Source organism: Barbus barbus, assembly GCF_936440315.1.
Source record: "Barbus barbus genome assembly, chromosome: 24".
NCBI lineage: Eukaryota > Metazoa > Chordata > Actinopteri > Cypriniformes > Cyprinidae > Barbus > Barbus barbus.
Window position 1 is genome coordinate 3,217,171 of NC_136752.1, and position 12,349 is coordinate 3,229,519.

The 12,349-nt window shown below is 34.6% G+C and overlaps 1 protein-coding gene across 2 annotated transcripts in view; it reads left to right on the forward strand.

The window, feature by feature from the left end:
- LOC306844205 (mitogen-activated protein kinase kinase kinase 5-like) overlaps nt 1–12,349 on the forward strand; it is a 40,277-nt gene that overhangs the window by 13,565 nt on the left and 14,363 nt on the right. For both annotated transcript variants that reach the window (XM_079376165.1, XM_079376166.1), the window contains 5 exons: nt 4,894–5,062; nt 8,343–8,449; nt 9,586–9,756; nt 9,948–10,060; nt 10,982–11,141. In XM_079376165.1, coding sequence (XP_079232291.1) covers nt 4,894–5,062; nt 8,343–8,449; nt 9,586–9,756; nt 9,948–10,060; nt 10,982–11,141 — 720 coding nt within the window. The remainder of the gene's footprint in view (nt 1–4,893; nt 5,063–8,342; nt 8,450–9,585; nt 9,757–9,947; nt 10,061–10,981; nt 11,142–12,349) is intronic.

A 12,349-nucleotide genomic window follows, 5' to 3' on the forward strand; every position in this document is an offset into this window, starting at 1 on the left:
TCAAACCCTCACTCTGAGTTTACACGTTTTGATGTCCACATATCAAATAATAATAATATGTTTTTTTTTCTATGCCTTTCAAGAACCCAAGGTCACTTTACAAAATAATACAAGCAATTGGCAAACATAATACACCAAACAATCAGAGGGAACAATCATACAAACAAGTGTTGACAACAAGGAACTACAGATAATTAACAACAAGAGGTCTCGCAATCATATGATGAACATTGAACCATTTTCATGTGTCATATAGACAGAAAGTTGAAGAAAGGGGAAACATAGAGGTAGAAGAGTTGTTTAGAGAACAAAGTGAATAGATGTGTTTTAAGTTGAGACTTAAAGGTCTGGAGAGAGGAGGCAACACGGACATTATGGGGCAGGTTATTCCATAGCTTAGGGCCTATAATACAGAAAGATCTGCCACCCACTGTAGAGAGTTTATACTTGGGCACAACAAGCACGTTATCATTGCTAGATCTAAGAGTCCGTGCAGGAACATATGTTGCACTAACTCGACTAGGTATTGAGGTGCGAGGCCGATATGGGCCTTATAAACTAAAACTTGAGAGTATCTCAACTGGGCTCAGGAGGTTGAGTGCGGATGAGAGACGGAAGGCAGCAATGGCAACAGAAAAATTGTCAGTGGTTACAGATTTCAGGTTACCGTAAGAAATAGTAGTTTTAGTTTTTGGTTTCACAAGAGGGAGAAGAAAACCAAAGACAATAAGTTTATGATCAGAGATGCCCATTTCATGACCCTGAGCACCAACATTGTCAATACCAACAGTGTAAAATCAATATGCTGTGATGCAGCAAAATAATCCAAAACAGACAAAAAATCTTTATCAGTATTACAATCAGAATCAACATGCATATTGAAGTCACCTAGCATTATGATTCTGTCATGCTGGGCACAGGCGAGAGTTAGAAGTTCTGTCAACTCAGAGAGGAAACTCGCGTTATGTTTAGGGGGTCTATAAATCAACAGAATCAGAAGTGGAGCAGGACCAGCAAGTTTAAGTGATAGACATTCAAAACTTGAAACATAAAGAACATCAAGAACATCAATTCATTTAATTACAGTGGCTATAGTATTTCTGTCCTTAAGAAATGGCAAAATATTAAAGATTAAATGGACATTAAGTGAATGATTAAGTGGACATTTGAATTAAATGGTGCTTGGTCAATATTAAAATAGGATTAGATCGCACAGTAATGTGTAAAAATAATCGCCAGGCCTTTGTTGTTATGCGGAATGTACGTTAGCTCTATTGTTTATAATACATTATATATTTTAACAGTTTTGTTCAATAAAACCATATGATTTCTTGCTTTTGATACTTTATTTGAATGAATTATTATTGCATCATTGCTATTATATATGTATTTTAAGTCATTTTAAAAGCTATTGTTCACTCACATCTATTATTATTACCACAAAAAAATTATAATTATAGGGCCCTATGAAATCCATTTTATTTCCAAATTTCATTTTTCTATACTGTTTTTTAATGGTTAAATAAAATAATCAAAAAGCCTTTCTAATTAATTGAGTTTTAGAGTTTTATCTTTACCCAATTCTGTTTTGCATAATTTTCTGGATTCTATTTTAATGGTTCCATTAAATTGTAATAATCAAAAGCATCTCCAATTCATTGATTTTATATATATATATATAAAGTTAATTTTTTTTTTTTTTTTTTTTTTTTTTCAGAAATACAGAATTTACATTTTTCACCTAAATAAATTCTGGTAAATAATATTTCTGGTAAATACTCCTTTAAAAAGTGTTTTTTGATTAAAATTGTATTATTAGACTAGAACACGTGGATATGTTGTCATTCTTACACTATAATACGGAACTTTTAGTGATTTGAAGTATTTCACTCTGTGTAATGAATCTATATAGTATATGGGTTTCACTTTCTGAAATGAGTGACAAAAATATTGACCTTTTTCACAATATTCTAATTTTTTAAGATGTACCTTTTATGTCCCAAAACATCATTAGATTTTCATATAAGTCCTCAAAGTAGACAAAAGGAACCGAATCAAGCAAGTGAGAGAAAAATATTTTCTTTGTCATTTATTTATTGAGAAAAATGATAGTGTTACATATCTGTGCGTATAAAGTATGTGAATCTTTGCTTTCAGTATCTGGTGTGACCCTTTTTTGCTGCAGTAACTGAAGGTAAAGTTTCTTGTAAATGCTGATCAGTCCTGCACAATAACATGTAGGAGTTGTAGCCCATTCCTTAATGCAGAACCACTTAAACTCTGTGATGTTGGTGGGTTTCCTCCTATGAACTGCTTGCTTAGGTCACAACATTTTAATTGGATTAAGGTCTGGACTTTGACTCAGCCATTCCAAAACATTGACTTTGTTCTTCTTTAACCATTCTTTGGTAGAATGACTTACAGTCAGTGTGCTTGGGGTTGTTGTCTTGCTGCATGACCCACGTTCTCTTGAGACTCTGTTCTTAAACAGATATCCTGACGTTTTCCTTTACAATCTGCTACTATAATTCAGAATTTATTGTTCCATCAATGATGGCAGGCTGTCCTGGCCAAGATGCAGTAAAACAGACCCAAGCCATGACACTACCACCACCATGTTTCACAGATGGGATAAGATTCTTAAGCTGGAATGCAGTGTGTTCTTTTCTCCGAACATAATAGCTTCTCATTTAAACCAATAAGTTTTATTTGGTTCATCCATCCATTAAACCTTTCTCCAATAGTCCTCAGGCTTGTCAACATGATCATTAGCAAGCAATTTTCTTTTTGGAGAACAGTGGCTTTCTTCTTGCAACTCTGCGATGCACACCATGGTTGCTCAGTGTTCTCCTGATGGTGGGCTCATTAACATTAGTCAATGTGAGAAAGGCCTTCAGTTGATTAGAAGTTACCCTGGGAACTTTTGCAACCTCGCAGACTATTACACTTTCTGCTTTGGAGTGATCTTTGTTGGTCGCCCACTTCTCGGGAAGGTAACAGTGGTCTTGAATTTCCTCCATTTGTACACAATCTGTCTGACTGTGGATGTGTCCAAAGTCTTTAGAGATGGTTTTGTAACCTTTTCTAGCCTTATGAGCAACATCAACTCTTTTTCCGAGGTCCTCAGTAATTCGTGACATGATTCTCTTCCACAAACATGATCAGACTTTGATAGATCCCCGTTCTTTGAATAAAACAGGTCACGTACTGACATTTGATAGTTATTGCACTGACTGAAAACACCTCTGCACAGATGGACTCTAATTTCACCTTTAAATTTACTGCTAATCCAAGAGATTCACATACTTTTGCCACTCACAGATATGCAATATTGGATCATTTTCCTGAATAAATAAATGACAAAGAAAATATTTTTGTCTCATTTGTTTGATTGGGTTCTCTTTGTCTACTTTCAGGACTTGTGTGAAAATCTGATTATGTTTTGGGTCATATTTATGCAGAAATATAGCTAATTCTAAAGGGTTCACGAACTTTCAAGCAGCACTATATATATTATATATGAACTGTTGAGAGGTCAGCAATAAAATAGCATACATTTTGGTGATATCAATAATCAACCAGTTGAAATTTGCTATATTGTAAATATTAGTTAATGTAAGTATTATTATCAGGTAAAAGTTGCATAATAGTTTTCAAGTGAAGTTAGTAAATTATTTCTGCAGCTTTAAAGTATAGCACATGGCACTAACAATACCAATTTCATGGGTTTGATTCCCATGGGATGCATAAACTGAGAAGATGTATAGCTTAAATGCGATGTAAGTGGCTCTGGATAAAAGCCTGCACTATATGGTTCCGGTTTTGATTTAGAACATTTTGATTTTCAGCTACAGTTAGGTGAGGTGTATCTCTGTCATGAACAGAATGATGCATGATATGGTTTAAGATTTTGGTCATATCGCCCACCCTTAAGTAGTTTCATCAATAAGTTTGAATGTCCTGCCATAATACCATAATAATTTAAGACAAGGCTAATGCGAGAGACAAGACAGACGTGTACAGTGTTTAATACCAGACTTTACAATAAAGTTTAGGTATCTAACAACTATTCAGCATCGACAACATGACAAACCCAGTCACTCACTGGACAAAGAAGCACATGGAGAACACATATCGAACATGGAGCGTGTCTTTCTGTACTCATGTCCTCAAGTTCAAGACACCAGTCATCAACAGTGAATCTAATTACCATACAAGCAATAATTTAAAAATAAATGAACAAGATCCACATTTGCTGACTCTGCCAGAAGTTTGTTTATTATAATGATATGAGATTAATGTGTTCAATATAGTTTGAAAATTAAAATATAAAAAAGTCACTGTCTTATTAAGATGGTTTTTGTGGCATTCATTTAAGCAATTCATTCAATTGGCTGATTTATTCAGGAGCAAGTATTAATGCTGTAATGGCTGTATTAATGAATGGCTCACTGAATTGATTTGTTCAAAAACGCTGATGTATTCTGTTTAGCTTGGGGTCATACAACCATTCTGTGATTGCTTTGTTTGGAACTATTTTTGTTGGCGAAATAAAGCGAAAAGACACATTATTAAAAGTATTGTGCTTTTGTGTGCTTAACTATGTCATATAGAAATGTAAGACAGACTTATACAGGGGCATTTTTGCCCCTATGTATTGAAATTTAGGGTCATTATACTGAACACACTGGTAGCCATCAGTGGAGATGTTTCATGGGCTCAGATGGTGTAATTACAGCATATACTGCTCAAACTAATCAACTTTGGGGTTGAAATGTTGTTCCTAAAATTGTGTGAGTGTATGATAATAACTTTTGTGAATCTGCAAAGTGTATTTCCATTCTTGCATAGTTGAGTAACTTTAGTTTTTGTCTGTTTTTTGTGCTTGTTTAGCCAGTACTTCCGTGAGACGGTTCTGAATGAGATTCGTAAAGCGCGTGAGCTTTACACCGGAGCAGAGCTAGCGGCTGAACTCAGACGGATCCAGCAGCGGCTCGATAACGTAGAGTGTCTTTCAGCTGATGTTGTCATCAACCTCCTTCTGTCATACAGAGATATTCAGGTAACTGCATCACATAAACTTTTGGTTGTAATTCACAGTGACTGCAAAATATTTGTAACATTACAAATCTGTTTAACTTTAAAGATTTTCTTTAAGCAAAACGTGTATGCACTGGTGAAATGAGTGAAGGGAGAATGTTATTGGTTGATTTAGGTCACATGTTAACAGGTTCACACAACGGGTTCAGTGTGTCCACCTTTTGCCTACAAATGACACCATGACACTTTGTGTGAATTATGGTAGTAACTGCTGTTAAACGGTAAACATTCAGCAACGTGTTAGGGTCAGTCTTTTCACTCCTCAACTGTTGAACATCAAAAGCAAAATTAAGTTAAAAACAAAATACTTTCAGAAGGCTATGAATAACCCCAAAAGCTCAAATGAACGAGTCTTTTGGATGTTAAATATTATATGCACGTTTATGTAACATGCATGTTGTGTTAATCCAAACGTTATCATTAACTGCAACACTGATGGATATTTCAAAATGTTTCCTAGCTTTAGAAATATTCCAGTAAAATGCTTCTGATAGGGATTAGAAGTAAAAAAAAAAAAAAAAAGGGAGGAGGGGGGGGGGGGGGTGATTAAGCTTTAGAGTGAGGATTTGGGGATAGAAACAGGAGAGCAGGCCACAACTGCACAGTCTGTTGACTTTTTCTCAGAAATACATTGAAATGCAAAGAAAAAAACAAGAATCAGAAGGAACAGAACACAACTGATCTTACTGAAAATAGATGCTGTCAAAGATTTTGTCATTGTATTCAGCGTCACATTAAAATACTAAGCGTTTTTTTATTGTCCTGATGTTTAAAAATAGAGCATGACTGAAAATGTTCACGGACAGATAAGGTTTATTGGCAGAGTTTATTGGTTTATTGGCAGAGTTCTTATTTGAGTATGATTTGCTTCATAAACCGGAAGTGCCACCCATAACTTAAAACACAGTAGACTCGTTTGGAAAAAGGTGGATTGGTGAGGGGGAAAAAGGTCTGGGTTGCAGAGCAGCTGGTAAACGTGCTTCCTTAACAAAAACATATAAATGTGGTGACCCACTGGGTAGGCAGGATCCACATACACATACTGCCAGCACGCTCTTCTGTCTGGATCTCTCTCATCCCATCTCCCAGGGTTTTATACTCTCTCACCTCACTGCAAACGTGATGACACCTATTAATTCTCATTAACAAGCATTCCCTTACCAGCAGGGTCTCGATTAACATGAGACTACTGTGATAAAAATTGTTTACTTTGTGCAAATGTACATCCAATATTCAGCTCCTGTCATGACCATGTAAACAGGGTACACCTTGTAAATGATGCATGGTAAATGGTCCATAAAAACACTGTTTACTCGGAGTACACTCCACCCTCAAGAATTACATCAGTAACACATAACCTGAGGTGTATCGGCGTCAAACACAGTACTCCCGATTGTACATCTTAAACACATTTTTGTTCTGAAAAGCTGATACTTTAACCAAACTGCAAGATGCTCATTTCTGCTTTTTAACTTCCAGAATGTCTTCCCCCCCCCCAAATGCTTCCACTTTGAGTATTTGATTTTTCAAACTGATGACTAGAAATCATTTTCTGTAGTAATCAACTGCATGCTACAGATTTAGTCAATTAAGCTTAATTTGTATTGAACCTGGAATGTTCTAGTAATTCATGATTGTGATGGTTAAGGTCCATTTCCTAAAATGTTAGCATGATTTGCTCTGATTAAAGTAGCCCATGAAATATTATAAATATTATATATATAGAGAGAGCAAATAATGTTAGTTTTGGCATTTGCAGTTTGTGACAACCAAGAACAATCGTTCCCAAGGAAAGAATAAGCTCCTCTACCATAGATTTCCCCTGAAGATGTGAAGGTGAGGTGTAGAGCTTGGTGTGTCCCTAAGCTTGGCTCTGCTTTACGCTCGCTGCCTTCTCTTTATGTCTGTGGAGCTGCTACTGAATGGAGGCAGAACATTTTGTAAAGACAAAATTGGTAGGCTGTTAAATCAGCTAACCTAACAATAAAAGGACTGTTTGTTTTGGATGTGGAAGTTGTGTACCGATCATTTCAGTATGTGTTCAAAGAAAGGATACTAATATTGTTAGGACTATTAGTGCCTGTCCAGTTAAACATTTATGAGCAGTACAGGAAGTCATAAACGCTCTGCTATTATTCGGACACACCTTGGGAGTAAGTTACTTTAGAAGTAAAAAAGTATAATAAATGACTTTTAACTACAGTTATGTAGTTTCTTTTCCTCAAATTCATTTCATTTCATCTTCTTAAGCCAAATTCTACACTTGCATAGCATTTATTCCTGATGTCCGCATGTAGTCGAGGTCTCTTGGCACCAAAAACACTTATAAATTAATTTCATCACAATTTTCCACCCTTTCTTAAAGCCTCAAAATTAAATGGGTGGTTTTTGTTACCGGATTTGTAAGTTTGTCTTTGTGTATGTGAATTAGCTCTTTATGTTTGCTAACCTCTGCATACCAGCATTGTCCATCATGGGTGGGCCATGTTACAGAACTTAGTAGGTGTTGATGTAAAAATGTGGCCGGTCATATGTTAATGATTGTAATGTCATAATCATTATGATTTTTGGCTCAGTTTTGCAGCTCTGTTTTAGCGTTTAGACGTTTGACTCATTTGGGCGATTCAGTTTGTTTAAATGAATCATTCAACTTGATTCGTTGGTTCTTGCACTTCATCTTTTACATTATCACCAGACATCACATACTTGACACAGGTTTTAATAATTGGCCATGAAAGAAAGACTGATTCGTGAATTGTTCAGTCTAATTTACTAACATAAACAGATCAAAAGAACTGTTTGTTCATGAATTAGACATTATTACTTTCAAGTTGAAAATTATAGTGTAGTGCAGTACCTAATACATTTCAAAGCTTCAGAGTGAAAGAAAATGTATCAAAGGTCTAATGAATTATTTATGTTTTTGTGGTTACTGATAATGTGCAGTCAGTTCAAACTATAACTCTTATTTAAGAGGATGTCATTATTTTAGTGCTTTAGTTTGAGTGAAGTAGGAAGCAAATAAACTTTACATGCGAGAATCATTCTGAACGTTGTTTTTTATCATTTACCACAGGTTTAAACTAAAGAAATACAGTATACAAAGAAACTAAATGTACTTTTACGACAGTATCATTCCTTTGTATCATTTTGTCATGTGTTGTAAATGAGCGTAATTTTATAATAAATATGATTTTTTTTGTGAACGGTTTCGTTTTTGTTTTGTGCTTATCTGTTTGTAGGATTATGAATCCATTGTGAACTTAGTTGAAACACTGGAAAAGCTGCCGACCTTTGACCCAGAGGCTCATCCTCACATAAAGTTCCACTACGCCTTTGCCCTCAACAGGTGACACTGAACATCTTACTGTGTCTTAACTAAGCACAATTGTCCTAGGTTTACAACATCAAGTAATTTGTCTCTTTAAAATGCTGTGACACCACATAATCATAATCACAGCTAATCAGAATGTTTGATGTTTAATATACACACATGATGAAGTCATGAGAAGCTAATGCTTAGTTAATGATGACTACTGTATTTGGATGTTAACAGAATTCATATACTATATGTGCTGTGATTGGCCAATGTTGGGCTCTGTACATTTACCTGCAGGCTACTATGAAGAAGATATGAACATGCTTGATAACTCATATCATATTTAATGAAAAACATTAGTTCTCACATTAATTGATATACTGTTCTAGCCTGTATGCATGCATGAGGTAATGTGGATTTTTGTATATGCCCTTAATAATTCAAGTAGTCTTACATGCACAAATAATGCTTTTTTGAATCATGTACCATAAGCATAGCTTTATCCACAATGGATAGTAAAGACCTTGATTTTTTGTGAAGAAAGAAAACCTCATGAATGAAAGACTTTGAACTCATGTTAGTTCCTGATAATTCATGAGATATTAATGCATAATTCACACATTAATTTATGCATGAATTCATTGTAGTTCATGTACCCTTACCGTAAAGTGTTACCAAAACTTTTTTTTTTTTCAGAATTTTTCCTGATCAAAGGAACAACAATTATTTGAAATGGAGTATGTTTATTACAAATGTATTTTATGTCACTTTTGATCAATTGAATGTGAATCCTTAAAAAAACATCTCCAAACTTTTGAACGTAGTGTACACAGTATTGTGAAGTGGAACAATGAGATTTTACTACAAACTGAGTTAAGTAGAAATAACATCCAGCACCTGGCTAGGACATGGCATAAAAACCATTGATGAGAGATCTTATGAAAACATGGTCTTGTTCCAGACTCCATTGGTTGAGTCAGTGTTACTTTATTGGGCTCATCCAACAAACAGTGCCAAGTTCTGAAAGCAGCACCGGGTCAAAGTGTTTTAATGAAAGTAGCCTATAAAAGGCTTACATATAGTTGGCCGTGTCTAACCTTTAATTCCAGAATATTTTTTTGGTTAATTTCTGAATTTGACAGTCTCTTTTTGGTCTGTCTCTGCAGGAGGAACCTACCAGGAGACAGACAGAAGGCTTTGAACATTATGTTGCCCTTGGTGAACTCAGAAGAGCAGGTGGCATCTGATATTTATTGTTTGGTAGGCCGAATTCATAAAGATATGTTCCTGGACTCTCATTTCACCGACACGGATAGCAGAGATCAAGGCATACACTGGTGAGTACTTGAGGGTGAATCTCACGAAAAAATTCAGGTGACATTTCACACAAGAATCAAAATTATATTGTGTAAACAAAATGAAGTCTAATTTTTTGTAGTTTTGACAGCTTTTGTGAGATTCACCAATAAAGTGGCCATAGTAACAGGAGCAGTGGCATTGTACTGTATGTTTTTGTTTTTCTGTACAGGTTTAGAAAAGGTTTTGAATCGGAGCCCACGCTGCACTCTGGTATAAACTATGCAGTGCTGCTACTGGCTGCCGGACATCAGTTTGACTCCTCCTTTGAACTGCGTAAAGTAGGTGCGTTTGATTGACAGTTTGGATAATATATGGTTGGCACTCATCTATTCAACCACTTCTATAAAAGTGGTGGGGCAAACGTTATATATTTTTGTATGCATCTATTTAAAGCGCTTGTTTTTACTGTCAGGTGTCATAAGAAATGTTGGCCTGATGGTTTTTAAATTGAAATGTGATATAAATTGTGCAAAATCAACATTTATTTTCTGGTTTCAGAAAGTACTTGCCTTAACATGAAAGACTTTCACAATCTGCTTTACATCAGAAAAGTGATGTATTTAAACAAAATATTCAGCAACACAACATTATTTTAGGAGTATTCATTGTTTGGAAGGTGAATGGTGCCAAACTTGGAGGATGAAAATGTTGTCAATATTCAGAAGTGAACAGTGTACTTGGTTCAATTCAATTATTTCCAGTCAATCCTAGAATGTTTGCAGAATCAGACTAATCAATTTGCATTGGTTCTCGAATAAACAACTCACTGATTCAGTGTGGTCGACACAGGTCTTGATAATTGTTACCCACACTCATATGAAAAAGACTTTTGTTATTAATATATATTAAATACATGGAGCTGTGCATTACATCTGAGAGAAGTTTTAGTAGTTGTTTAAGACTTAGATTTTTTAATTACAATAAACAATACATCAGTTTACATTGGTTTTCTTAATTGTGCACACACAATATGACAATATAAAAATATTAAATGGCATATTAATGTTGTCATTTTCTAAAATGCTACTTTTGATACTTGCTAATAAAGAGTGTCCTCCTTTCTCAAATAGAGAGCATGCATGCTCTTGCCTGTCTCCTATATTAGTGAGAGTAACCGAAATATCTTATGTATCAATATTAATAAGTGTCCCATATATTAATATGCCTCTTAATATAAATATGCACTTAATCTGTGTCTTGTAGGTGTGAAGTTGAGCAGTCTCTTGGGGAAGAAGGGCAGTTTGGATCGATTACAGAGTTACTGGGATGTGGGTTTCTTTCTCGGTGCTAGTATTCTCGCCTGTGACAGCACACGAGTCATCCAGGCCTCTGAGAAACTCTTCAAAATTAAAGCTCCCATTTGGTATGTGCACACATTCGCATTTCACATGCGCCATTGTTTAAAATAATATGCATATATTATTATATGATGTGTTATGTATTATTTGTAGTTGTAAAAAAATTGCCATTAATTACTAGTGTTTGCCAAGACATTACTATCTATTACTATTGCTCATATTGATTTTGAACAAAACGGTGTTTAGGACATTTTAAAACTGATAATACTGAAATCTTTTATAGTAATATTTTAGTTAATATTTTAGTATATAAGTAATGAAATAAATGATCTGTAGTAAATATTGTAATATTACCTATAATTACCTACGCTAGGGTACAGTGGGGCTAAAGTCACACACCTCAAGGAAAATGTGCTTTTCACTACTCCCACAGTGTATGAAAAAATGCATGTTTTTATTAAACATTGATGGAGCAGAATTTTGTGAGAAAATAAAACAGTGGTTTGTTTTGTTTAAAAGTCTTATACGTGTATGAGTGGAGGGGGTAAAAGGTTCACTTCACCAGCAAGGGACAAAAGTATTGATGCAAAATACACTATTTAAAGTATGTAATGTTTAGTAATATGGACCACAAAACCAGTCTTAAGGGTCAGTTTTTTGAAATTGAGAGTTATACATTATCTGAAAGCTGAATAAATGAGCTTTCCGTTGATGTATGGTTTATAACTATCTGAAAATCTGGAATCTGAGGGTACAAACAAATCAAAATATTGAGAAAATCTTCTTTAAAGTTGTTCAAATGAAGTTCTTAGCAACGCATATTACTAATCAAAAATGAAGTTTTGATATATTTACGGTAAGAAATTTACAAAATATTTTCATGGAACATGATCTTTACTTAATATCCTAATGATTTTTGGCATAAAAGAAAAATCAATCATTTTGACCCAAACAATGTATTGTTGGCTATTGCTACAAATATACCCCAGCGACTTCAGACTGCTTTTGTGCTCCAGGGTCACATATGGTTTGAATAATATCCAAGTTAATACTTGTTCAAAACATTTACTTTAGCAAAGCTTGTACTGTTTTCTGTGTGGATTTTATTATTTATTTTATTTTTGTTTAATAATGATCCTGTCATTAAAATGTTAATTATAAAAATACAGAAGGAAAAAAAAAAGTAGAGATTCTGAAATCTTTGAAGGAGATCCCATAATAATTTAATATGGTTTTACAGTTGAAAAAAAAAAGTTTTTTTTTTTTCAGTCAT